We start from the raw sequence: 27,873 nt of genomic DNA, 5'->3' as shown, positions 1-27,873 counted from the left end.
GGCAACTCCTTTTAAGCCTTAAAAGCAAGACACAGAAACCAGTTTTGCAAAACACCAAGTCTATATTTACATCCACATGTAATAATATACTCAACTAAAGTGAAATACATCATAAATTAAATGAGTAATGTGTGCCTGCTGCTTGCCGACTTCCGGTTCCAACAATTAAAATAGAACAAAATGGAATGAAATAAATACATTTTAAAAAAGAAAAAAAAGGAAAAAAAAAAATCAACAATTTGTACCTCTATATATGCACTGTTATTTCCAAAGGAACATACAAAACCAGTAGTATCCCAATAGTTAATACTGATGGCAAAGTGTGGTGATGCTGCCATGGAATGGAGTCTTCAGGTCCATTTTTCCATTCCAACCCCAAAAAAAGCCTTGAGGGAAACTGTACCAGCATGAAGGGAGATTAAAAACAAACAAGCCTTAGGTCTGTTTGCTGCAACACGTTAAAAAGCAGCCCTGCCCCGTGTGGCACAGGCAGAGCAGCTCCAGCCCTGCACCTCCAGGACAGGGAGAGATCACACACAAAAATAGATTAACCCTTTTCCAAGTGAATTCATCTTCAAAAAATAGGCTATAAAAGTGCAAAACTAGGAAAACAAAATCTAGATTATGTACATATGGCTCAGCTTATGAACAGGAAAACAGGTCAATAGTGTACAATTTCCTGATACACAGCACTTCATTCCATTGCCAGTTTACAGAGACATTAAAAACCAGTCCCATTTACAGGAACTAAGACAACTGGAACATCTCAAGTTGCATAATGAAAAAACAAGAGTTTCTAGGTTTTGCTATTTTACATTTGTTGTAAGAGGGAAGAGAGAAAAACAAACAGTGCAAAATATTTAATTGTTTTGTTTTACTAAAATATATGGAAGTCAAAGCCAGGTACAGAAGGAATTAACTCTTAACTACAACTTCATGAGAAGAAACGAGGAAGGCAAGTTAAAATATGCAACAGTTCTGCTTTACTGGCTGGTAACTGGCCATCTTCCCTTTACAAAAATTAAACTGCATGTGCATTAGAAAAAACTCTTGTTGTCTTCACAAAAAAATAAAAGGAGATATTCTCCCATTTACAGGTTATTTCTCACTCATTTTAAACACCCAGTAGATGCTAAAACTTGACATCAAGAAGCTTCCAAGCACAGTCAAGTAGGCTCCATCACAGCCACATCCCTTTTGCAGTCTGCAGAACCCAAATTCATATTTCAAGGCTCTCATTTGAGACTTTACAGCTTTGGACAAAGGTGCAAAGGAGTTTTTTTTTTTCTTGAAATGTGACTGTGTGGAGCTTAGTACAGAACCAAACATTTGAAACATGAAGATTATTATTGTTTCTCAAGCAAGTCCCAGGGATTTTCTGTTTGGATGGTGGCAGAGGTGTTTTTAAGAGGCTTCTCTGAAGAACAGCAACCAGTGCCAAGAGAAGAATCCAGCCACATTTCAGGAAATCCAAAATGTCAAGTATTGCCTCATGTTTGCATTTAAAAGCATGCTGGAAAGAACCCCAGAGCAGCAGAGCCCTCCAGCACGTCCTGGTCCTCACCCAGCCAAGGCAGATCAATGTCAGCACCGTTGCTTTAATGTTCACAACATTTATAAACCGGACACTTTCAGACAGTTTATTTGGAACTTTGAAAAAACTAACATAGTTCAACAGGGAAAAAAAAACCAACAGATGAGAAACTTTCACTTTTATGAAAAAGGAGCATTACGCCAACAGGATTTTCAACTTCAATATTTACAGTTTACCTGAGGTGCAACGATATATATTCTTTCCAAGAGAAAACTCTTCAGCAGCGCTCAAGTATGTAAAAATAGAACTCCTACCTAATATTTGGTCAATTAAATCTAATGAAAAATACTCAAAAGTCAAGGTCAAGATATACATTCTCCACACACCTTCATAACCCAACTGTTTAGACTACTTTTGTATGGCTATTTGGTACAAAATGTTAAAAGAACCAATATTATAAAACTGTAGTGTTTCTATATACAGTACAATCACAGCTTAGTTCAGTAGCTTTCACCATTTTCTCTTCCTCAGGGGATGAACTGCAGGTATAACTCCATGGAATATGCACTTGTGTCCTTAGACCTGGGGGGGGGGAAAAAAGAGGAATAAATATAAATTTGTGGTGTACAGCTCTAAAATACAGCACAGTTTTTGCTGGGAGGAGTGTCTTTATAACAAAGGGAATTCCTTCCACATCCTTGCTGAAGAATTGATACTGCCATGGAAGCATGCATTGCCAGCTTTTATCTGGCAAATAAAGAATACTTTGGAAGATGCTCAGCCCCAGGAAGAATTTCAGGCATGAAATCAAGTTAACAACACAACCAGACACATCTGTGCTTAGCAGGGGGACAATAAGAGCAGTAAGATTAGAAGAATACCAAGAAATAAAAGTGTTTTAAAAGCTGTCAACTCAATGTCTGATAGCTCTTTCCATAAAATCATGTGTGCTGGCCCAGGTGCTATAGCATTCCAGAAATACTCCTTAAGTATTCCCCTAAAAGGGAAATGATCTGTAGCTCTGGGTTAGAAAATGCAAACACATCTATTTATTTCCAGTCCTGCAGAGCACTTCTGTCCTGAGCAGTGAAGGCTGCTGCAGGCACAAGGGTGTTGAGGCCTCAGACCCAGCACTGAGGAGATGAACCAGGTACAGCACCAGGTACAGCTGACCTCCCTCCCCAGGAGGGCACAGCCTCCCTCTGCCAAGCAGGGAAAGCATCTGGGATAACCCTGGATGACAGGGAGGGGCTGCCAGGAAGGTCTCCCTTCCCTCTGGACTCAGCCACCCCGGAGCTGTGGTCTGAGGAGCCCTGAGTGCTCAGCAGGGGCAGCATGAGCAGGGTCTGCACCTTCAGGAGGGCCCAGCCAGCAACCCCCAGCACCCACAGCTGTGCCACAGGCACCTCCTCTCACTGCTGCTCCTCCACCCTCAAGGACTGGCTCAACTTCCACGTCCTGGCTTTCACTGAACACTTCCCACTGGAATTGTAAGTAATTAATGTATTTATCTAATGTGACCCTCCCATTTCTCTTCAAAAAGGAGCATTTTGTCCCTATCAAAGAAGCCATTATCACCACTCCAAACAATCGGTGCTGCCACCCCAGCACCTGGTGCTTTTATAAGGAGGAAATTTTTATCTTTTCAGGCTCAGACTTTCACAAGCTCTCCTCATGCTGCGCAGGAACCTTTGATGCCATCAGCACCCCATGCAACGTTTAAGGAACAATTAGTTCAGAAGGTTTGTGTACCGTTCTTGAGTGATTCAGTTCTTCTTGTCACTGGGTCTGAAGGGTGTGTTCCCCACAAAGGACTCGTAACTTCTCTTCTGCAGCAGGTTGCTGGGTAAGTGTTGGTATGACACTGATCTCTTTCCTGGAAAAAAAAAAATCATTTAAGGGAGTTAGCATTATTTCCTGCTCCTCCCAGCATCCAGAATCCAAAATAACTTGACAAATCATCTCACAATCAGATATTCCTATTATAGGAAATTCAGGATGCAGAATAAATACAAGGAGAATGAAAAGATAATTTAACAGCTTTGTGCTAAATTTTATCCAGGTGATGTCCAGCTCCAAATTTTACTCATTTGCATGAAAGAAATGTCTTTGCTTAACTCATCCCACAGCAGATGCCCTGCCTAAGGAGGTCTAAGTGCTGCACCTTTAATGCCTAATTCAGTTCCTGTATTTGTCTGAAAACTGAATTTTTCAATGAGTATTTGAGAAGGAAACTGGCTTCATTGCTGCCATCAAGGATTACATGGAACTCATGACACTTTAAAGAGTTTTAATACACATTTACTTGCAGACCGTTGTTAAGCAATTTTCAGCCTAGTATACAGGTAGTTTTGTGTTTATCTGAGACCATTAATTCACATTTATAAATGTGAAATCAATGCCTGCTCCATATTAAGTCTTACTGGCTTAGGCAAGCAGTCAAAAACACTTCATAAAATTAAGGCAAAAAGTCCAGAATCATTACTCCCACAGGATCCAAAAAACCCAACTGCCATCCATATTCCATGAAAGCTTCCAGTGCAGCATTGAAAAAAAAAAAAAAAAAAACTCCTCATCTTTAATTAAATTAAAATGGCACAGCCAAATTAATATTTCAACAGAATCCACGGAGCCATTGGAGTGTGTCACGAGCAATTGTCTTTAATTTGCAGCCTCTGCCAAATCAATCAGCCAACAGGTTATCCCTGATAACATGTTGCCATTGCAAAGGCAACTAATTTGAGAATAACACAAACTGAGTGGTTTCAGAATGTTTCTGTCTCTTCAGGGCAACACGGGATGGCAAAGCTTACAAGCAATAAGGGAAGGCATCATGCTTTAATCAAGTTTGCCAAGTGGAACATATTCTCCTGACAACTTGATCCAGCATTTAACATGAGACAGAACACGTCGGGGGCACCACGGGGATGCTGCCACGAGGCACTGGGCCCTTAGAACAAGGTTTTGACATCGTGGATTAGAAAATCAGCAGGGTTCAAGGGGAAGAGGGGGCAGAAAGCTGCAGGTCTGCACCTGCACAACTCTGCAGATGGTATCACACAGCTGAAGTCTAGAGGAGCTGTTGTGTTTCAGATTTTTAACAAAAAATAAAAAGAATTTAAAAAAAAAAACTTTTATCTCTGCTCTCCCCCCACAATAAAATTCTAACACTGAGACAAGCTGCTGGGCTGTTATCCTGTACCCTTCTCAATAATGATCAAGGTTTGGGCTGGGTATTTCTAAGCAAATTGGTTGAAAAACAAGAAATTAACCTTACAAACCCACATCTTCTAGCCCAGGGCTTTTATGGAAGTTGCTATGAAAGCCCAGTAGAAGGGGGCTGGTTTCAGAGCCTTTCCAATGGAGGTAACAGCCATAAAAAGTTGCTTTTCTCGCCCTGAGCCACCAGCAGCAGGGGTAATGAACAATGAAATCCTCATTTCCATGACAACAATGCTGTCAAATTAGCTGCAGCCACAGTTCTGGGGGCTCTAAATAACAAAGTTCCTGTCTGCAGGGCAGTGTCTCCAGGCTGGCACCAGGGAAGAGGAAGCAAAGCCCAGCCTGAGACCATTCTGCACAGGTGGAGCTTCCAAAAGACGAACCAGGTGGATTCCAGTGAAGTCAGTGCTGAAAACCAGAGCTGCTCCTGCAGCAGGCTCCCTGCTGACACCTCCCCATCCCTCCCCTCGCTCACTGATCCCTGTCACACCCCCAGCACAGGGGATTCTGTGCTCCTGCAGCCCAGGGCCCACTGTGCATTTCTCACAGCAGCCCAGGGTACACAGCCCCAAAGCAGGAGCTGACCCCATTTCCTCACCCTCCAGTGACTCAGCTCTGGTGCTTTTCCTTCTCCACTCCCTGCCCAGCCTGGCCACACAGCTGTGACACCTTCCCTCACCCTTCCCATAACCCACTAGGAAAGCCTGCATATTTATATATAAATATGAATTCTTTCTATGTGATGTATTTTTGAAGCCCACAACCTTAAAACAAGCAAACAAAAAGCAGAACAGAGTGAGCAAATACTTTTTTTTTGCCTCATAACTAAATGTGGATTCAGTATTTGCAGTTTGCTGACCTGAGGGAACACACCCCTGCTTGTTACCATCCCAGACTACTTCAGAGGAGCAACTTTACTGCTTGCAGAGAACGGGAGCATTCAGAGTTCAGCAACTTCACAGACTTCCAGACTACACAGCCCACACAGGCTATTCATTTTTATAATGGGATCTTCGTCTCAAAATTCAAAGTCCTGTATTTGTAGCTAAGTCCATGCTGAGCTCAGCTTCAAGTCATAAATACCACCTTCTACAAATAGTCAGACAACTGCTTAAATATCACCCAGCACCTTTTAATCTTGGCCTCCTGCTGACTTTTTGAACATGTTGACCAAGGACAAAACACAAAAAGCATGTATTTTGTAGAAGTACCAGAGTTCTCCCAATACATCACAAATCATTTATCTCTGCTAGGCCCAAAAGTTTCCACTGAGCATTGCTACACCATAATTAGAATAGCAGAAATCTGTTGTCTTGATTTAACAAAGTATTCTGTTCCTACTAGAAGTTAAACATTAAAAAAAAAAAAAAAACCCATTGAAGAGCAGAAGTCTAAAATCTACATCAGTTTTATGATCTGCAATACATCCTTTTCTGCTCTTGAAGGGAACAATTGTCCATGGCAGCTTTTTTTTTTTTTTGTTTGTTTTTTTGGTAAAAAGTTTTATTAATATTCCAGATGGTGCAAGACTTCTGGCACATTAAGCAGAAAGGCTCCATTCCATATCCTGAATTAGTCAACATGTCTGGAGAGGTCTGATGAGCAAACAATACATGTCTGCCATCAGAAACCCATGGCAGAGGGGAAGGGGGAACATGAGGAACTTCAGACCCCTCTTTAAAATTCAGCCCTTCCACACCTAACTCCCCAATCCAGGAGTTTGCTGAACCTGGATTTTAAGTTTAAAATCCAAGCACTGACTGAACCTGGTGAAATGCTAAGTACAGCTGTATTTTCAATGTTTTAAGGTGGGCACACACTCATTTATACCCCATTCCCCTCCCTGTGCAGTGGTGTGAGAGGGGGAAGGAGGGATTGTACCTTCTCCTGTCGAGCTGGTGACTTGGCCATTGCTAGATCCACAGGAACCATAAAGTGATCCAGAGCTGTATGGCTCGTAAGCTTTGAGAGCAGTCAATCCATTGGGAGGATCAGCATCATCTGCACTGAGGAGCCCTTGTTTGGTTGGCAGAACAGAGGATGTGGGTTTGGTACGAGGGTATTCCTGAGGTAGCAGATTTGCATATCTGTTTGCAACACGAAATCTGCTCATTTCGTATCTCCTGTAATTAGCCAGAGGAGAGTCCAGGTGCTCCACAGCTACCACAGAGGGTTTCATCCGTTTGGAAGAGGTTTCTCCATAGTCCAGACTTGCATTGCTCCCAGATTTACTACAGAGATAGTCTCTCCCTCTCTGGCAAGCCCAGCCAGGTTCATTGAGGTGAGACTCGAGAACCCCATTCATGCTGCTGCTGACCAGACCGGACTGAGTCACTGGGGCACCCAGAACTTTGATTTTATATTCAGATTTTTTTACTCTGTCCAGTACTGGAGAGATCCTGAAACTGGAGTGCACTTCTTCTTGCTGAGGTTGTCTGTAGTTGTTTGCCTGAGCTCCAATGTTGCTTTGCTGTTTATGAAACTTGAGGTTACTCGGGGCTGCACTGCTCGACTCGCTCACGGAGAAGAGAGGGGCTTTGTTCTGAGGAGGGGCACACTGCTTGGCTTTCCCTGTCTGCAGTGGCTTTTGCTGTGGATTTGTGGAAGCCTTGTTTTTATTGGGATGGAGAGGCAGAGGAGGCACATCCTTGCCCAGCAGGGCCGGGGGGCAGCCCGTGCGCCGGGCCTTGGCCACAGCCCTGCTCCTGTAGCCGTTCTTGTTAACAGTGTCGGGGTTGTACTTGTGCATCAGCCTCTGGTGCATCATGAGGACCTCGGGGTAAAATGTCCTGTAGGTACAGAAGGGGCAGGTGCTGGGGGCCAGCAGGCCTCTGCTTGCAATCACTGAACACTCCTGGGAAGTTTTACTGGATAAGTCCAAGGGCTGCTCGTGGCAGTCCACGACAGGTCTGCGTTTGTAGTTCTCAGTGCATTCTTGCATATTGTTCACATTTTTCCCACCAATAAAAGCACAGATATACTGGACATCATCTTCCTCTGATGCCACAGAAGCCTTTCTCTCTCTTTTAGGCTGAGCTTCCTTGGCTTCCTTCTCAGCCCTTAGTTTCTCTGGGTAAGGCGCAGGCACGTTCTCAGGTACTTGATTCAAACCGCTACAAACAGAACCTTTGTTCGATTCCCTGGAATTGTTCTTTACTTTTAAAAAGACTGTGCTGCCTATTGCATTGCTCAAGGACAGAACTTCCTTTTGCTGCTTGGCAGGTGGGCAGCTCTCAGCATCTTTGGCACCATCAAAAAGCCTCTTCAGGTTTTTGGTTTCTGGAGCAGCATCAGCAGCCAGCGACAGCGCCGTGTCCTGACCCCGCAGGGAACCTTTGCTGTCACCCTTCCCATCAGCTGCACTGTCACCGTGCCTGTCCTTGTGGTGTCTCTCTAAATGATACCTCAGGGAAGTTTTCTGGGCTGCTGCATACTCACAGAATTCACATTTGTACGGCTTTTCACCTGCAACACAGATTTATCAGTAAATCAGTCTGAGATTTGAAGTCTTGATCACAAACGCAAGGGAACATTGTGGACTCTAAAACACTAAAACTGATTTTTCTCTCCCCTTCCACACTCCTAAGTCCCAAACTCACGTAAAACATTTAAACAACAGTATCTTAATGCTTTTACTACCTACAGTGACATCTTCTGGCTGTGCTGGGATGTTTCTGGCTATGGATGGAGATGGGAGCTGACAAAGTGCTTGGCAGAGATAAACAAGGAGTGGAACTCTGGGTCAACCCCAACAAGTTCCAGCCCTTGATCATCCCACAAGTGCCCTATTCCCAACACAAATGGGGCAGCTCAGCTGCAAACAGAGCTGCCTCCCAAGAACACACAGGCAGCAGCAGCAAGGGTTTGTCTGGCTATGCAGAACAAGGTGCTGAGTTGAAAAAGAGACTCAGCTTTTCCCCAGGTAGCAGCAGCTGGCAGACAACCAACTTCACACCTGAGAAATTGGCTGGTTTTTAAATTAAAACCAAACCCTAAACTTTTGCTATACCACTAAATGTAGAAAAAATTAAAATTTTAAAATATATGGTTTTAGTAATACTTAATGCAATTAGCATTACTTAAAACCATTTATACTTATGTAAATAATTCAAATAAATTTTAATTGCAATTATTTAATTTTGCTTAGAATTAGAGAAAACTTTGTTCTTAACATCAGCAATTTTGAAGGCAGTTTCTGTTTTTCAAAGGCAAAATCAAACATTCTATCCAAGTGGATTCAGCAGATTTCCCTCCCCTCCCCAAAAGGTGTAGCCCCCATTTACCTGTATGAGTTCTGAGATGAATATTGAGGTAATAATTGGAGCGAAAATACTTTCCACAGTAGCTGCATTCTCTGGAGGTTCCAAGAGTTTTAACTTTTGTTCTTTCCAAACTGTCTTCATTTTTATCTTTGGGAGAAAACACAGGCATATTATGAAGAGCAAATGCAAATTTGCAGTCTTATTAAAAACAGTAATTTTTTTCATGATAAACATAAAATTCTGAACTGCAGTCAAATTCTACACTCTGCAAGTAACTTTTGCTGTGTTTTGCTGCACTCTGAGTAACAAGAGCACAAGAGTTAGAGAGATTTCTGTCCACAACACTGTGGTTTGTGACAGCGACCAAGGAGCCCACAGAACGATGCAAAATAAGATCCAAAGAAGAAAAAAAAAAGTTCTCTTTCTTGACCTACAGGACCCTGATGGAGAATGGCCCACCTCAAATACTCACACAGGTTATAAACTGTATTATTTTATTAAAGGGGTGTTTGAATTAGTGTGAGTGGGATGATTCAGACAAAAACCTCTCTGTGCATGACAGCCAAACACAGACAGGTGGAGAAGGAAGGCAAATATACCTTTTCTTTAAAATTAATTATAATAATGGCATTATTTATCTGCTAATCAATGGAATGTCTGTAGAGAGACACTCCTTAGATTTGATGAGGAATATTTCCTACAAGCTCCTTAGATTCAAGAGGAATATTTCACTGTATTATTATGGAGTGAGGAAATGCCAGGGTGTCCCAATGGGTTGGTTCCCCGGGTATTCCAGGAACAAACCCAGGGATAAGCAGCAGTTCCACTCCAGTGCAGAGGCAGGAGGTGCCACAGGAGGGCGGCAGGGACAGCGGAATGGCAGAGAATTCACCCAAACACCGACTGCAGCTCCCATTGAAAATCCAGACAACTGCACTCAACACCCAAGGCAAGGCTGACTGGAAACCTTGGGAGGAAGGAGACCTTCGGTGTGACTAAGAAGTCGGATATATAATAGACTTGAAAGAGTTCTTTGAGGTTCCTGCCTGCTGGAAAGTCTCTCCTGGAAATGCAGTGCATGGCTCAGCCCTGGAGAGTTAAACAAACAGCTCGTGTCTCCAGAGGTGTGACTCAGCAGCTCGCACCAAAATCTGCTCTGCTTTAGGATAAGGCGCTGGGAAACAAACTAAGCAACTTCACATTAGGTAATCATTTCATTCCTTTGTTCCTGCAGGCGAAATAAAGGGCTGCACATTACCAGAAATGGCAAAGTCAGGCCTGTGTGGGTGCCAGGACATTCTGTACGCCGTGTCTTGCCCTGAGATTATGCAAGTGTCTGTTCTTCAAAGCCGGCTGGGAGCATGTCACACACAGAAGGGCAGATTAGCTGGAGACTTTCTGCCAGGCCTTTTGTCCCCTGACATGCAATCTTTTTCAATTAAGGAATCATTCAGTATCACTTGCTTTTCTAAGACACTGTGACACGCAGAATTAATCCTGGGTAATGTACAGATGGAGTCCATCCACGCTGTCAGCAATCCTTCCAGACAGAGGAGTTAAATATACACCTCTCTTACATACAGGTCCACAAATTAACAGCCTGTGGCCTTACACAAATGATTCAAATATGCGGGTTCTGACATTTAGCCTTTCAAATTACTGTTCAAAACAAACACTGAACTTGCAGTTACACAGAAAAAAGTTTTAAATTACTCTTTACTTCTCAGAGCCTCAAAAACTGCTGGTGTCGAGCACTGAACATTTTTTGCCCTTACAAGATAAAGGGAGGAAGAAAGTGATACTGCAATTATTTCTCATAAAATACTCTTTGTAAAATCATGTGCTGGATGAGAAGGGATATAGAACACTCCAAAGCATTCAGTAAAGTCACAGATAAAGAGTGAGTAAACAGTGACTTTTTCCAGTTGTTAAACTCACTGCTATGAAATCTACTTCAATGACTGCAGTAACAGCAAGAAGCCCCAACACAACTTCAAAGAAGGCAGCATCCAAACCTTCCTTACCTCTCATTTTTCTCTGTTCCCTTTCCCCCACCATAACATTCCCTATCTAGTTTTTTAACATTTCCTATCACGTTCTGAAAAGATAACGGAAAAGCGCGACGCATTCTTTGGCTCTAAGGAGTTCCTAAACAACTCTCAGTAACAGCCACTTCAAACTGAAGTGCTCCCCGTGCTACTCACCTAAATTAATTGTTTCTGGAAGCCCATCTTCAGAGCCATCCTCAGAGCCTCCCTCCATCCTCTCTGCTGCTCCGTTCTCCTCCAGGTTCCCAATGATGTCGGCACAGAAGGTCCTGGCAGCAGAGGAGGTCTCTCCATCACCCCGCCGGTCCCTCTTGTGCACTCTGGAGTGAAGGACCAGCTGGTGGTATGTCCTGAAGGCTTTCCCACACTCAGAGCAGTGGGTTGGCTTCTCTTTGTTCTGGGATGATTTAGAATCCATCTCCATAGAAGGCACTTCACCAGCGGGATGTTTCAGTTTGTCCTGGGTTAAGTTACCATTCCCTGTGAAACTGCTGTTTTTATTTACCTTTGACTTCCCTGTAGTTTCAGCCTGGCTACCTTTATTTGCATTCCAAATTTCACAGAGTTCTTCTTTATCTGAAGATGACTCATCGTTGTCTGTACTTCCTTCTTGCCCTGGCTCTTTGATCTGCCCGTGGCCAACTGCAATTTTACCTTTGGTAGCCAGCTGCCATGCTTGATACGTGGTGAAAGGATCCAGCTCAGCGATCCACTTCGCAAGCTTCTGCAGTTTGTCCTTTTCTGGAACTGAATTTGGTCTTAAGTTCAAGAACTGGAAAAATTCCTGGTTTTGAGATGTTTCTTCTGCATTGACTTCAGCAGTCACTTGGGGGCTTTCACCATTGGGAACTGATTCTTTGGTATGCACTTTACTGTGCTCAATTAGAGTCTCTTTATTGTGAAATAGGAAACCACAAACCATACAAATTTTGTAAGGTGACGTTACATTTTCAGTTACGTGCTCCTGCACCACCTCATTTATTGTTATGGGGCCTTCAGAACCTTGCTGATGCTTGTTTCTAGAACCAGGTTTTCCAGTGTGCGTTCTCATATGATTTTTGAGGAACCACGGCTCTTTAAATCTTCGCCCACAGACGTTACACCAATACGTGAAAGAATCTTTATGCTTTTTCATGTGCGCCTCAATGTCAAAAGCTTTATCAAACGTTTGCCCACAAACTTTGCAGCTCAGCTCCTCGCTGTCCTGCTCGTTGCTCGGCGAAGGTGAGCTGGTTCTTACCTGACACTTATCCAGAGGGCTCAGATACTCAGCCTCCACCCTGAGCACGGCGGGCTCGCACAGCGTGGGCCTGTGCTCAGTTAACACGTGCTTCCCCAGCTCCTCGGGCTGCTTGAAAGTCTCATCACAGAACATGCAGTCCAGGGGCATGCAGCCCTCGGCCTGCAGCAGGAACTTCTCCTGCAGGCTTTTGTAGGAGATGGTGTTGGTTCCTTTGATGGTCATGGAGGCATCGCTGGTCTCCATCTGGGCTCCCACGGCGCTGGCGATTCCCTCGGGTCCGTCCATGTATGCCAAGAGAGGCTGCGTGGGCATCTTTCCTCCCTTCTGCTCCCTTTTACATCTCTTAATGGCAGCCTGCACTTCTCTGGGGGTGCTCCCTGATCACAGTAAGGACACTTGTAGAGTTCTCCAACATGTGCTCAAAAGTCTGCTCAGCTAGAAAACCTCTGCCAGGAAAATTATTTTTAATTTTTTCTTTCCATCAGCAGAAAACTGTTTCTTCTTCAGCTTTATGTGCTTTCACACATCCCAGCAAAAGTATCCACAGATTTGCTCAGTGACGGGATGAGGTTTTTTTGGATTGTTTCTTGAGATTTTTCAAGTCTACAGATACAGTCAGTTGCACTTAGTTTTGTTGCACAAACTTTTCAAATAGTTGCATTGGGTAAAATACACTCAAGGCCAAGTTCAGTGCCACAATGAAACTCCAGCACCTGGGAAAGAGACAAAAGAGTTAGTCAGACCTTTCAAAAGAGAAGTACTGTCTCCCAAACAATCAAAATATTAGGGCTGAGAACCTTTAGAAGAAAGTGCATTTTTAAAAGCCAACGAGGGATAGGTAGAAGGCACCTGGGTCACTTTTCCATCTGCCACAGTTGAAATAGTTTGGTCCTGAACATCCATCCCTCTGTTTACAACTGTTATTTCTTTGCAGGACGTTGTCTATTCTTTCTAAACCTGCACTTACCCAGTTATATAATGCTGCTGAAACCGTATTTCAGTGCACTCCTGAACTCATACCAATGCAGTAGCCCAAGTAACCTTTCCTTGAACCTGCAAAACCACAGCAGAACTTCACTTGTTTGTCCTCTAAAGGCTGTTAAGCAAAAGGGGTTTTTTTGGGTTGTTTTGTTTTTTTTTAAGACCAGATAGCTTGGCGTCAGCTTTTATAGTTCTGGTACACAGGGAGTGTCAGCACAAATCTTTGTATTAAGAACCATTCACCAGTCCCACTACTCAAAGCTTTCCCTATCACCCACAAATTTACAATGTCTGAAACAATTTTGGGCTGCTACGTAAGAAGATCTCAACGTTTTGTATGAACTAGTAATACTGTTTCTTTAACAGTGGTTTATTATTTAAATCATCCAAGAGGCCAATTATTACATTATGAAAACAAAATTCTTCTACTTTTAAAGTGGCACAAAACAAAAAATTATTTATTGGTTATACTCACAAAGAAAGATTCCATGAGATTAAACAGGGTTATAACATAGTTAATCACAACTCCAATTTAAATCTCGGAGTTGTAATGCCTGTTAGCAGCAACTCATGGGCCAACACTTTGGGCTGACAAACTATACTTTTGTGAGTTCAGGACTCTAATTGATGAAATTTTTGGGTAAAGGAAAAGTCTAGCAAACTAATACAAGACTAATATAAACTGCAGAAGAATCATTCTGAGACATTTCCAAATAAAGTAATAACTAATGAAAAGAATTCATTCAAAATCTGACTCAAACTTTGGCAAATTATTTCCTAAGAGCCAGCTGGCCAGTGACCACATGACTTGAACTAATATACCCCAAAATACATTATTCTCTATAACTCTTAGAGCAGAAAACAGCACGGACACAGCTGGGGTTTAAAATTCACCTCAATTTCCACCTTTGCCTTGCTTTTATATGGAGAAAAAGGAAGCATTTTGTTTTATTTGACCCAAAGAAAGGACAGTAACTTAACCACAGCCCTGCAATGGTTCAGGCTGTCAGCTTTCCACGATAAAGATGATTATCAGTTGACTCTCAGCTATTTCTGATCAGAGGTGGCTGGACAGAAAAAGTGGTCTCAAGCCATTAAATCTTAAACCATTTCAGTAGGAATCAGCCCAGGCAAGAGAAGCAGCTGGGGAAGGAAACCTCAGCACACACTGAGGAGTCATGGATCCAGCATCTCAAACACTTCATTCACTTCCTGCAGCCTTGCCCTGAGAACACTCCTCGCTTTTAATTTGAAAAGTCAGCACCTCCTTTCCCACCATGCAGACCACAAGATCCTGGGGCCTAATGAACATGGGTAAAAATAGAAAATAAAATAGAAAATAAAACACCACCACACCAGAATGCCAATAACAGGAGAAAATTATTGTTGCCAACTGCTTTTAATTTTTTTCTGTTTCTCCAAAGCTTAAAGTCTCTTCACCACCCAGTCCTCTAACCCAGGGTGACACCATCAGCACATTAATATCAAGAATTGTATAGGGTTTTTTTAGACCCGGGCCAAAGACTTATCCCAAGTCAGACACAAATGCAGGATGTTGCAGGGTAAAGTGGAGTGTAAGAGGAACAGATCACTGCTGATGGCGACAGAAGCTGCATTTTCTGCAGCCAAAGTCTCTCTTCTACCTACGCCCTTTATCCCCATCTTCAGTTTCATCACTGCCATGATTAACACTTCCTCTCTGCAGAATGAATCAAAAATCTCCTGTAACAGGCAGGTTCCCTTCAGTGTGGGGTGACACTTCTGTTTCCACTGCAGCCTTTGCCTTTCTCCCCTCCCAGCTCAGACCTTCCCTCACTCCCTTATAGGCAGGTGAAGGAGCCAGAACCAAAGTTTGAAGCTCAAGTATTCAAAAAACTTTTTCTCTTTTGTAAAACATCAGGAGAAAACATATCAAAGGCTGCTGGTTAGCATGTTTTCTGCTTCATGTTTCAACTTGCCTTTTTGTTCTATTTCTATTGGAGTTTTAAAAGGTATTTTTTACCCAACATGCTACAGCAAAGCTCAGTGAGCATCTGCCTGAAAATAACTTAAGTTTCAAATTTCAAAAAACAATCCAGGCAAGATTAAAAAAGTGGAACAAACTTAAGAGTTGAGTGCATTTGCTTTCAGAGCCATAGGGAAATGCTCTGCAGGAAGAAGTGTAAAAATCATGCTCCAGAGAGGCCAGAGGCATTTCTGGGGCATGAAGGCAGATCCAAAGGGCAGTGCCTGCAGTGCCACAAAGGGAACTGCTGGGACTCATCAGCCACTGCTTCCTTGCTCGTGTCTACAAACAGAAAAAGGCAATTAAGGTTTGTTACACTCCCACTTTGTGGCACTACAGCAAACACACGGTAGAGCAACAAGAATTGAGTCAGTGGAGAAAGGAAACAGAAGAGAAGCAGCAAAATCCACCCTGAGTGCCCTGTTCTTTGTAGCATTGTGAGGTGAGGTGAGGTGGGGGAGAAGAGAGCTCCTTCTGACATGGGCCACCACACATGGCCTACCCAAACCCAGCCTAGGATAAAACCAACACTGACAGCCACAGCTCCAGGGATTTTTACAATTTAAGCAACAGGCAAAGATCACATCTAGGGAATGCCCCAGGCTGGTCATGGATGGGTGAAAAATCCACCTCAATCAATCAATAACATCTTCTCTGGTAAGTCTTTGGAAACAGGGCTGCTTCAATCCCATCTCAGCTGTCTGGCACACAAAACCTGTCCTCACAACCACACAAACACAGAGTGTACAACCAACACCTGAGTCATGACAGTTCCACAGGAGCTTGGGGCCAATTTTGGTGGCTATCAATAGGTTTGAAGCCCTTTGGAGACTTCATCAGAGCACTCTGCAGCCTCCAACTAGCTGTGCTGGCTGCTCAGTGCCCTCACTGCTTTTCATAGAGGCACTGAACAGTCCTTAGAACCAGCCACAGCTCATCCCCTAGGCAGCACTGCAAACAGAGCAAGATATTCCTGTTTCAGGAATCTGAAATGCCTCTTTGCAGCTCTTGCTCTTGGATACACAGGAGAGAGCAGCTACAGACTGGGAATAAACTGCAGGTAGCACTTCTGAAGGGAAGTGCAGATACAACTAGACAAGAATGTATTTAAACTGAGAAGAAGGAAGAATACAAGCACAGGAGTCAGGAGGTGAGTTAGAAAGCTCTAGTCCTATTCTCTATCTGGTGATTACACACTTCACTCTGATTAGATCCATGCCTTTTACAAGTAGGCAGGATTTTATGCTCTTGCGTTCAGACAAGCCAACACACGCCAGAACTACAACCCAAATATCCCCACCAGGATTTTATCCATTAGTAACAAACCTTTCTTCCTACTGAAGATAATATGCCTTGGATTTGAAGACCAAAAACGCTGATTAATTACATTCCTGTTATTCAAAACCCTGGAGGCAGCAGGAAAACTGTCCAGAGTTGCCTCAATTCTGTTGTTTCCTTGGAAAAGTGGACAACCTGCAACACTGTGACTACGCTGAAGGTCTGTGCAGGATCTCAACAAATAAAAGTACAGTACCTGCATTTCTTGTGTCTTCTTTCACTTTCAGAAGACAAAAGGACACACCAGTATCAGAGATACTGAGCAAAGGAACAGAACAAAACAGGAAATCCTTCCTTCCAACAGCTGAAAAACGATTAACTCGCTACACATGAACTCAAGGTTGAAATAAAAAATTACTTATCCCCCTCACAGAGCAAGGCAAGAAGTTCCACTTGTGACTTCCCTGCCCATCTGCAAACACCCCCCTGATCCTCCTGCCCAGCCCAGAGCTTCCAGGGGCTGCTCCAAGGGGAGTGAGCAGGGCAGGAGGAGCCTGCACAGCTCCCCTGGACTTCTCCTGGAGTCACCAATCCACCTCAGTTCCAGGTGCCACCTACTGCACTTGATGTAACTAGAAATATATTTCAGCTGAGAATACAGAACAAAACTACTGGAAAAGTTTTAGCCTGAGCATTTAGCACACTTCAGCTCACAAGTGAGTCATCCCTGGCTGAGTGTTTCAGCAGGTTCACAGCGATACCCATTATATTTATAAACACCACAAAACACCCATAAAGATTCCACTGGACACATGAGAACATCTTGTTTTCATTGCACTTGCCACACAACCTAAGAACCACACCAAAACCCTGCTGCATATGAATGGATTATTAAAACAGAGAAAAGTTTAATTAAGCGCCTGTAGAGAAATTTAATTTATTTTTATTAAATTACACAACCCAAGACAACATATTACATAGTCTTGAAGATTTCTTTGGGAAATGACCTATCAGGAGTAATTTTATTGCATTTCTACTTCCTGCATTTCAAAATTTCCATGAATATGTAACAAAGACTGTAGACACACCTTTCAGAGAATAGCACAGTCTAAGCATTGAATTTCCCATTTTAAACACATTACAGAGGCACTGGGAATAAAAGTTGCATGGCAAGTCTCAGGATAAACAACTATTCTTTGCTAATTCTGTGCTGCAAAACTATTGTTAAACTGTTAAAAGCGACCTGGAACAATTACAGAAGTTAAAGTAGTTGCTGCAACACTTTCTGAAAAAGAGAAGTGAGAAAACTTGAAGAGTTACAGCCAAATCCAGGACACTGAAGTTACTTTTCTTCTCTGGCAGATAAACACTCAAGACACAACTACCTCAACAAACCCAAATTCTCAAATTCAAGGCCAGCAGCAGAACTATCACTGCTTAGCTGACCAGCTTCTTCCAGCTGCTGCAAATCAACCAACTTAATTTTTAACTGGGTCTATTGAACTTGAGAAACTTACATGCAACTCTCATTTCCACTTTAAAAAAAACCCTACAGTTTTCCTCATGTTTCAAGAAGTTTCAGGATATTAAGAGTCATTTTACATGAACTGTTCTTTCCTCTTGGTGTGTTTATGTCCCAGAACAGATTGCTGGTAAATAGATTTTACACTGCTGGTTGCTTATTGGAAATTACAAGTTTAACACCTTTTTTTACTTCCAATTTCAAAGATTTACTATAGTTGTTCCAGTCTTACCTAAAGACCACAGATAAAACAAACCAGTTAACATCACTTTTAACAACACCTCACTGGGACCACAAATAAAAACTACCTTATGTATGTTATCTGTTTTATCTGGGCACAGCTGTGTTCAGGTGTAACACTGATCACAGGCAGAGCAGCTCATGCATAAATAAATACACCTTCAAATCCTCAACTAAAACCTGAGCTGAAGCTGAACTTCCACTTCTTTAGAACGTTTTTTTAATATACATATACATCATTGCATAAAGCTAAGGCAGCTGCGCCACACCTACAAAGTTAAGCAGAAACAGCACCCTAAAATAGTTCCTAACAATATTTAGGAGCTCCAGCTTTTGGGATGCCCCTCCAGTGTCCAGGCTGAGTGTGGTTTCTGCACAAGCCACCAGTGACCCCAGGTCAGTGCCGGGAGCAGTTCTGGTGTACCCTGGCATCCCTAAGCTCCCACACTTAGTCAGAAAGGGAAGCCAAGTGCCATCCTGAGGTTCTCACTCACCAACTGTCCCAAAAGGTGAGTCAGATTTCCAAAGTCCACGGCGTGGAACTTCGGGTTTGTGCCTGCAGGTAGCAGGGGTTGATGGCAACCGCGGCACTTCCTCCGCGCGCTTCAGCAGAAACGCGCGAGTCAGGCTTGGGGCAGGAGGGGCTTTCCTCACCGGGCACACATGCCTCTGCCACCCCAGGCTGACACAGGGATAGTCCCTGATTGCAGGGAAGATGATGCACTATTTGCTCCACAGACCATGACCTTATTTCTCAAAGAATACAATTGTCCATTGCCCACGACTCCAGTGACAACAGCGGAAAGCTATTTAAGTCAGCCCAGATAAAACCTGACTTTGCAGAGCAGCACAGAAGCCAAGAATTATTCCTCATTACTGGGCATTCTGCTGCTTTCTAGGGAGGGAAAGAACTACTCCCATCTTTAACAGTAGATCATTTCACACAACTTCCCAGAGCGTTCTGTGTTAGGAGGAGCACGTGAGTGATCCCAGTGCTGCTTCTCGTCCACACGGAGCCTTTTATACCAACTGTGCAAGCACAAAACTGTTTTTTATACTTTGTTAACAGTTCAGCCTGATAAAGAACTAACACGAGCACTTGTAAAGGAAATGGAGATTCAGGGGGAGGAAGGGGAGGAAGAGAGTTGTTTGTTTCAGTTGCAGGAAAGATCAAAACGAAGATGTTCAGGTTGAAAAGAGAACATAAAAGATGACCCTAAACTGGAATTTCCACTCCCTCCATCTGCAAATTTAAGTCCCCCTCGTTAGTCTTCATCCTTCAGGCTTGAAGATTTCAAAGTTATCCTAAACTTAAACTCTTTCATGGCTTATCCTTTTTATCCCCTCTAAGAGAGACGCTGAGTTATAGCTCCTTCTAACACCACCACAGATTTCCAACACAATGATCCTAAAACAATTCACAAAAACACAACCAGAACACACACAGAATTTGAGACTTATTATCCAAGCATTTCTGCACACACACTTCAAAAAGGTTTTGTGTTGAAAGCCCTTTTGCAGTCAGATAAAACAGACACACACACGAGTCATTTTCCCCCAAAGCCTCACAAACAGGATTTTAATCACCAGTGGAAAATAACTCATAGTTAATAATGAACAATATTAGGAAAACTCCCTCCCCCCATCTCAGACATCTATACTAATAAAAACAAAGGATATCCTCTTTCTCTAAAAAACCTTTTCCTGTGGAGTCCCTTTTTCTTGAAGGCTATATGTCTACCAGGGGTTTGGCAGAGGATGGATGAGCTGAGTGTGTCTCCTCAGAGAACTGAATGCCTCTTCTATCAAAAGATGTAATTAGGCCTTTTAAAGCAGGCAACGTATAAGCTTGCAGCATTCTGCACATGTTTTTCCTCCACTGAGCAAGAGCAAATATAAAAGAGACTAATTCTTGGCATTAAAGGAGGAAGCACTACAAGTAAGTATTGACTTTTAAAGTTCAGAAGGACTGCTCAAATTGCCAGATTTTTATCCTTTTTCCCTCTGATTAGGAGAGAATTGCTCAGGAGCCACAAAACCAAAGCGTTCTTTAGACAACAGAAGTGGCCAATACCTGTTGTAGAAGAGCTGAAAGACACAAGAATAATCCTATTTTAAATAAGTCTGGGACACATTTCACCACTGCTGTAGGATGATGCAACTTCATTAAATCAAGAAGTTACATGCACTTAAACTGGCAATGACCCCTTACCTTACAAAACAGTTTATTGTTCTCTCCACAGCAGGTAAAGGCTCTCGGTGGAATGAGTGATACATTTTTATTGTTGAGTCAGTCTCACCTTACACAGACTGCCTTGTATGTTTAGTCTTGGTTTTCATTTAAAAGAAGGTATTTTCAGAGACCTTAAAAGCAAATTTGACTTTTTTACTTCTTGGCAGAGGGATGTAAGGTCTCTCCAACAGCCACAACTACAAAGAAGTGGTAAATTCAGTTTACCAAATTAGACTTAATTCCTTATTACTCAAGAGCCAGGAGTTCCTCTGTAGCAATTACAGGCAAGTTGCATCCCTTTGGGCAGCATAGGTGAAATAACAGGAAAAGAGATTATTTTACTACTCCTGAATTTGAGAGCAGTGGTCACTTCCAAGGAGTTCTCTTTGTTAAGGCCATTAATGTGCCCTAGTGCTCTCACCTGGCTTCAAGTCTAAACCCAACTCTTACCCAGCACAAATCAAACTGCTGCCCCTTGGAAGGAACAGAGCAGGATCTGATCCCTGTCCTCTGCAGGGCACTTGGAAATTGTCACTCTCAAACACAACCACAATCAGGTGCTTGCAAAAGGCAGTCTTGAAAGATGGAAGAAGGTACAGAGTCCAGGAAAAAGATATTTACTTGTAGTCCAGTCATCCCCTAGAGTAGCATCTTAAGGTAGTAAAATACAAAAGCGACAGAAACAGACACTTCCAAAAGCTGCCTCCCTTCTCCCATGCAGGTGGGAGATCTCCCAGAGACTGATGGAGACTTTTTAACTCCCCAGCCTTACATTCCCCTCAGCAGTGGGCTGCAGGGATGTGTGGGATGTACCCAACAGCCTGGGCTGCACAGGGCCAAGCTGGCCTGTAAAGCAGAGGCAGCATCTGCAAGAAACTGAGCTAACAGGCAATTGCAGGCTCCAAGTTCACCAGCATAAGAACAAAAGAAAAAAAAGTTAGAAACAAACAGGAAAGGTGAACAGAAATTGAGGCTTCTTTGGGCCACCTTTACATCCATTCTGCCCACACGGTACCAACCATGAGTCCTTGTGTAAATCTAAACAAACCTAATTTGCTTCTTCCTGAGTACCAAAGCAGAGGCTGAGAGAACCCCCAGGATTTCACCCATCCAGTTCTCTGCTATCACAATAAAGTGCAGGCACAACACAAAGGCCTCAGTTTCCCTGATGCAGCTCAATCAGAGCACACTGCACCCCCTTTATTACAGTGAGAAATGCAAGTGTACCTATTGCGCATAAACAAACTCAGACTTTGATACTTTTAGTTACATAAAATCTGCAGCACATAGAAAAGCACCATCCAGTCAATTATTCACTTCTGCTTGCATGGTTTTCTGCTCCAGTCTTGAAGTCACCCTGATCTACATAGATTTCCCTGCATGTTCTACCCACATTTCCTCTTGTAGTTTCTTTTGAAATCCTCAAGGCAGCCTGATAAGCAATTCCATCTCATTGTGTTTCTAAACACGTATGTCACCTATATTTTTAATTTCAAACTCATTTTTCCCAGCATGTACACTGCTCTACTTTGAAACTGCAAAGTCTGCTCTTATCACACCGCTTTAAAAAAAAAAAAAAAAAAAAAAAAAAAAGGAGGAAGAATCAAGAGTGCTAGATTTATGATAAGCTATAAACTATGCTCTGACCCAAGTCATATGATTACAACAGTAGAAGTTTTTATGTATTTTTCCCATTGACATACACCCACGTTTGGCATAAACAAGCTTCATCAGCAACAAAAGGAGATTATTTGGCAATTTCACTGAAGGGAAAAAAAAAGTTGATTTCTAAAAGCAAATTATTTTGACAAAGCAACTTTCTGTTTGGAAGCACATAAAAACCTAGGTAAGTTGAGGCTGAAAAAGGCTTTTTTAATCCTAAAATACAACATGTGTTGAGAATCTTACATAGCTTGGTCATATCCTTTTCCTTACTTTTGTATTCAGTTGCAAATCTCTTGTGGAATGAGTCACATCTCTCTCAAAGCAGCGTACAGTAGTCAGCAGAATCCCCTCAGTGCATTCATGCACCAGGAAGAAAAACTTTTTTTTTTTTTTTCCTAAAGTCACCTTAGAAAGGCAGGGGGGTGATCAGAAATGCCCCAAAGCCGGTTAAAAGTTAAAAGCAATCTGCAAACCATGCCGGTATGAGATGGGGAAGGCTCTGAGGGGGGTTGGAAAGGCAGAGTGTCCCCAGTGAGAGCTGAGCTGGCACATGGCAGCCCTGCTGCAACCCAGAGGCTCGTCCTGCTATATTTAAAGACAATACCTCAACAGTGAAGTATTACAACATTTAAAGTGAGATAAATAAGCATAAGAGACAGGCAAATATCCTTGGTTATTTAATCATCCTGAAAGCAGCGTGGAAGTGTGAGGCTGAGTTCAAAGGTCAAACTCTTCTTTCAGCTTCTTGCAAAGAAAAGAAAGCTCAGCCCATTTTACCTTGGGGAAAAGGGGGCTGCTCTTTCCATATGCCAGCATTTCATAACACAGGAAAGAGGGAGTGTATTTACATATACACTGGATGGAATCTTTTCCTGGGACAATGCATTCCAAATCAAGATTCAGGTTAGAAAGAACTGGGACAACACAAAGTCCCAAAGAACAAAGGGAAGTTAAAATTTACTTAACGTTTCCCCAGAGCTTCTTAATTGCAAACTCTCAGATTTTTTTTTTGTTTTTTTGTAACTAAAAGTTTACTGTAATCACTGGATTGAAAGTCTAAGCGAAAGCCACAGTTCCCTTTTAAAATAATTTCCCCCTGATTACAGTAATAACTTAGCACTTTGTATAAAATATGGTATTAATCTATCAGCGTAGTTCTAAATGAAAATACAGTGGCAAGAGGAGGTATTTCTGAAGGTTAGAATAAGTGTTCAAAAAGGAATTTTTGGAGTGTGATCTAATGAAAGGGGAAACCAGAATCAAGTAGCCTTTTGTGTAAGACAGTCTGATAAAAAGGTGCTAAAGTTTATTATCTTCCCCTCTTTTCCAGCCCCTACCCTAAATCTTGCTCTCCCCACCCCTCCACCAAAACAAAGCAAAACCAAAAAACATTATTCACTTAAAGAGAGAGAGAAAGAAATCCTCTAATGCAAAGCCTGGAAGCCATTCTCTAAAGACTACTTAATATGAAACTTTGTTTACAAGACACCAATATAGCCTCCTTACCACACTCAAAACCAGAAAACATCCACTTATTTAAAGAAATGCTTTTTCTATTTTGATCAACAAGGACGTCGGTATTCATTTTAATTTTAAATTCGGCCCCAACAGTGCCATATGAATGTTTTAAACTCATCTATGATATGCACTGTTTGAGAATGTTTAAACAAAGGAAGTAGGAAAAGCCTTAAAATACACAGCAAAACTTAATGGCTTCAATTTTTAAATATAGCCTGATTGCAGCATGGCAAAATTATTCTCTTATGCTCACAGTCAGCCTTCAGAAAGAATAAGTGCAGTCAGTGGAGTAATTTGTCCCACTGGAAATTCTGTATAAAACATCTACCTAAAATAAACAAGGCTTCGCAGCAAGAATCGTCAGTTGCCATTAAGGACACACCTTAAAGTTCTTACCACACAGTAACTAAACAAGTACAAACTAGTGGGGACTGTTTGCTACTTTTGTCTTAAAAGTTAATGAGATCAATTCACCGCTCAGTATCAGATCCTCAGATCATTTTCTGCAAAATGCAGCAGACAAACAACCCCCAAAACACGAACATCCAGGCTTTGAGTGGCTGATGTGTTATCAGCAAGCCTGAGCTTCTAGACAAGGAGAATAGAAATATTCACATTTAAAACCTGACACCACGTAACAGTAAAAGGTAAAACGCTGAAGTGCTCAGAATCTGGAGCTCTGGTACTGGAAGGCAGCTGTTGTTCCCCTGCCTTTTCTTTTGTTGTGCTTAATCTCATGTCAAGTCATTCAACCAACTCCAAAGCGATGAAGACATAATTGAACAACCTTAACTAAAAACTGATCTACTGTTCCTCAACTGCCATATATGCTGTTTAAAGATTAAAAAAAAAAAAAAAATGCTAACTTATGAAAAACAATCCACAGAATTTAAATCAGCAACTCTGCTGCATGCAGAAGAGTTGCTTGGCTGAAGGCCAAGCCAATCAATAATCACTGTAATAGCCATGGTTCTAAAGTTATTTGTTTTTCATATTCACCACCCTGAAAAACTTAAAAGGCAAAACTTGAAAACTCAGATGGTGATTTCAGGAGAGAGCCTAGAGATCGAAAATCCAAGTATTTTGCTCAGCATGACGAGATTGCTCACTAAAAAAAAACACGTTGCAGAACGATCAGTGATCACAAAGCCACATTCCTGCTACAGATCTTAAAATATTGACTCAGTTACAGAACTAGTAAAGGGGAAGAAAAAAAAAAACCCTCCTCCACCCTCGCCCTCTTCCCTCCCCCTCTGCCAAAGAATGCAGTTTATCCTACTTATTTGCAACTGTCCTTTTCTATTATCCAAGGAAAGGCTGAAACCTCAGTGTGGACATCCCAAATTAAAGTCTCAGTCGTATTCCCAAACCTCCAGTTAAGAAGAGCTCCTAAGAGCAATAAAACATGGCGTTAAAGTATTTGCAAGCCATTGTCACAGCCCTGTGCTCTGGTACCTTTGCAGCCCCAGAACCAGCCCCCACCAAGCATGGAAGCGTTGGTCAGCAAGTCAATGCCTGCTATTCAACTTGTAGTTAGGCGTTTTATTTCTGTGTCTTCCAGATCATATCACTCCTGCATTTCACGGCCTAATAAAATGTGAAGAATGATATGCTCCCTTCTCTCCCCCCACTCCCTGCATCTGAAACTGCGTTATTTCCCCTCTCTTCTTTTTCACACATTCTTACAAAAACTTCCCTTTTCACATACTTCTATAAGAAAATATTTCACTGCAGCTATACTTCAGTTCCTATTTCTATTTTCGATTTTCACTAGATTCTTCTGCTCCTGCCTCCCCCTCAAACCCACTGGTAGAAACTGATGTAGTTTTAAAGCTCTCAAGGTCATTTCAGAAATGAAAAAAAAAAAATGTTGCCTTAAAAAAAAAACCTTTAAACACACAACCCCCCTAAACTAAACCCTTTTCACATTCAAACGCCTTTCATCAGCAGATCAATAACCCAACAGAAAGATTTTTGTTCCCCACCACTTCAAAACTATTACACTTCAATTCAAATACTTACTGGGAGTCACACAGCACATTTTATGGGATGGCTCATTAGAGAACATACAGACCTTACTTTGGGTGCAGGTTTTCTGTGTGGGAGACAAACAAACAAAAAAAGCCTCACACCCCAAACCAGAAAGTCCAGGGGGCATCACGGAACAGGAATGAAATCCAATCTCTGGATATTCTAGAATTTTATTGTCCTCTCCTGGCAACCTCTTTTGTTGCTTAAGAAGTCAGTTGAGGCTTATTTATTTATTTTCTAAACTTCCTATTCCCCTTTAAAAAAAAAAAAAAAAAAAAAAAAGAAAAGAAAAAAAAAAAAGAACACGATGCTAAAGAAATGATCGGGAAGGCTTTGGTCTTTGAAAGACAAAGGTAAATGAAACAAAAACTGGCAAAACGGATCAATAAACTTTTCATTAACAACCCCCCCCCCTCCGCCCCATGAGCCACTTACTACAAATCCTTCTTCCAGGAACATCTTTGACTCACAAAGAAATAAGTCTCTGGTCGCTGCACACCCCCACCCCGGCCGAGAGCGGCCCCCGGGCCCGGCCCGGCGCCTCGGGGGGGCCCAGCGACCCCCCAGGTGTTGGATGGCAGCGCGGCCCCGTCCGGGGGCGCCAGGGGAGGGGGCGGCGGCGCGGCGGCGGCGGCAGCGCGGGGCCAGCGCGAACTTTGGGGTGGGAGGGAGCTGGGGAAGGGCTCCGGCCGCGCCGCCGCTCCGCCCGCCCCGCGCTGGGGAGGGGGCGGCGGGAGGGGCCGCTACCTGCGGCCGCGGGCGGGGCCGGCGCGGCCACACACACCTGGACCTTCCTCCGCCCCCCCGGCCCCGCGCTGCCCTTCCTCCTCCTCCTCCTCCTGTCCCCGGGTTAGCGCGGGGACAGGGGGGCTCCGAGCCCCGCTTCGAACCGGGATGGGGGGGGGGGGCTGCGCCCTAAACCCTTCAGACATCCCGGCGGCAGCGGCCCCCCCGCGCTCACTCGCACAACCGGCCCCTCACGGCAGAGGCCGCCCGAGGGACGGGGCTGCGCCTGCCGCAGGTACCCCCGGGGGGGCGGGGAAGGTGAGGAGGAGGAGGAAGGGGCCCGGAGCCCCCGGCAGGTGCCCCCCAGCCCTGCCTCACCTGAGCCGAGGCGCCGCGGGGCAGCGGCCGCGCCGCGCTCGGGGCACTGTTTGTAAACGGCTCCGCGGCAGCTGTTGCTCGGGCAGCCCCGGGCCACGCCCCTCCCGCTGGGCACGCCCACGGCGGGGCGGGGCCTCCATTGGCCACGCGCCCGGCGCGTTTCAATCAAGGCTGGCCACGCCCTCAGGGCCACGCCCGGCGGTGGCCACGCCCCGTCCCCTCAGGCCGGACCAAGGAGTGATGGACGCGCTTCGAAACACAGCGGCTCCCACCCAAACACGAGCCACGGAGCCGGTATCACCCAGACACAAATCCAGTACACCTCATAAGCATTGATCCTTGCGTGGGTCACTGGGGATATGATGAGCACGACCCTTTTTGTCGTGTGGCTGCAGCCCCCATGATCCCGAGTGCTCACTGAGGGGCCTGGCGCACATCAGGGCTGCCCGAGGAGCAGGGGGACAGAATACACAGATTTACTGCGGAAATTGCCCCAAAAGAGCCGAGGGCTCATCTACTTTTCATTTTTTTCGAACACCCAGCTGCTCTGTCTGCTCCAGAGGGATGGATGCTCCAGAGGAATTCATGAAGTGTGGCAGGCAAAGACTTAAAATACATTTCCGAGTGTCCCACTTGGCACTGAGGAGGTTTTTAGGAGTTAAATGCAATCTGTAATGCTGTTAGCAAAGTGCTTAATCTCCGCTAGACTCTGAGGTTAGCGCCTCCCTCAGTAAATGGGATAAGGAGGAGGTGAGTTTCCATGCGCTCTCTGCTTTTTCCCCCAAAGACACACCGAGACCTGCTAAAGTCAGCTCAGTTTACATCACTACATCTACATCGCACCCGGGAGCTTGTTTCCTTCAATATAAAAATCATCCTGCCTGAATGGAGGACATTTCTAAAATAATTGCAGCTAAAATCATGTGTTTTGGGTTGTTTTTTTTTTTTTTTAATTTTTTTTTTAAAGTTCTCAAAATGTTCTCCCAG

The 27,873-nt window shown here is 43.5% G+C and overlaps 1 protein-coding gene across 3 annotated transcripts; it reads right to left on the bottom strand.

The window, feature by feature from the left end:
* Positions 1-42: 42 nt before the first annotated feature.
* On the bottom strand, positions 43-26,998 carry ZNF217 (zinc finger protein 217). 3 transcript variants are annotated; one of them, XM_041478482.1, is made up of 6 exons: positions 26,887-26,998; positions 11,223-13,022; positions 9,040-9,165; positions 6,638-8,221; positions 3,287-3,410; positions 43-2,116 (listed from the first exon to the last, which is right to left on the bottom strand). In XM_041478482.1, exons 2-5 carry the CDS (start codon positions 12,619-12,621, stop codon positions 3,301-3,303), a joined length of 3,219 nt encoding a protein of 1,072 aa, XP_041334416.1. In that variant the 5' UTR covers positions 12,622-13,022; positions 26,887-26,998; the 3' UTR covers positions 43-2,116; positions 3,287-3,300. The 3 variants fall into 3 exon arrangements, with proteins under 3 accessions (XP_041334416.1, XP_041334417.1, XP_041334418.1); XM_041478483.1 differs by lacking the exon at positions 26,887-26,998 and adding an exon at positions 26,218-26,618; XM_041478484.1 differs by lacking the exon at positions 26,887-26,998 and adding an exon at positions 13,277-13,299.
* Between the last annotated feature and the right edge of the window lie 875 nt (positions 26,999-27,873).

This window comes from Pyrgilauda ruficollis, unplaced genomic scaffold (assembly GCF_017590135.1).
Source record: "Pyrgilauda ruficollis isolate IOZ18807 unplaced genomic scaffold, ASM1759013v1 scaffold45, whole genome shotgun sequence".
Taxonomy (NCBI): domain Eukaryota; kingdom Metazoa; phylum Chordata; class Aves; order Passeriformes; family Passeridae; genus Pyrgilauda; species Pyrgilauda ruficollis.
This window is presented reverse-complemented; position numbering and strand designations above follow the sequence as displayed.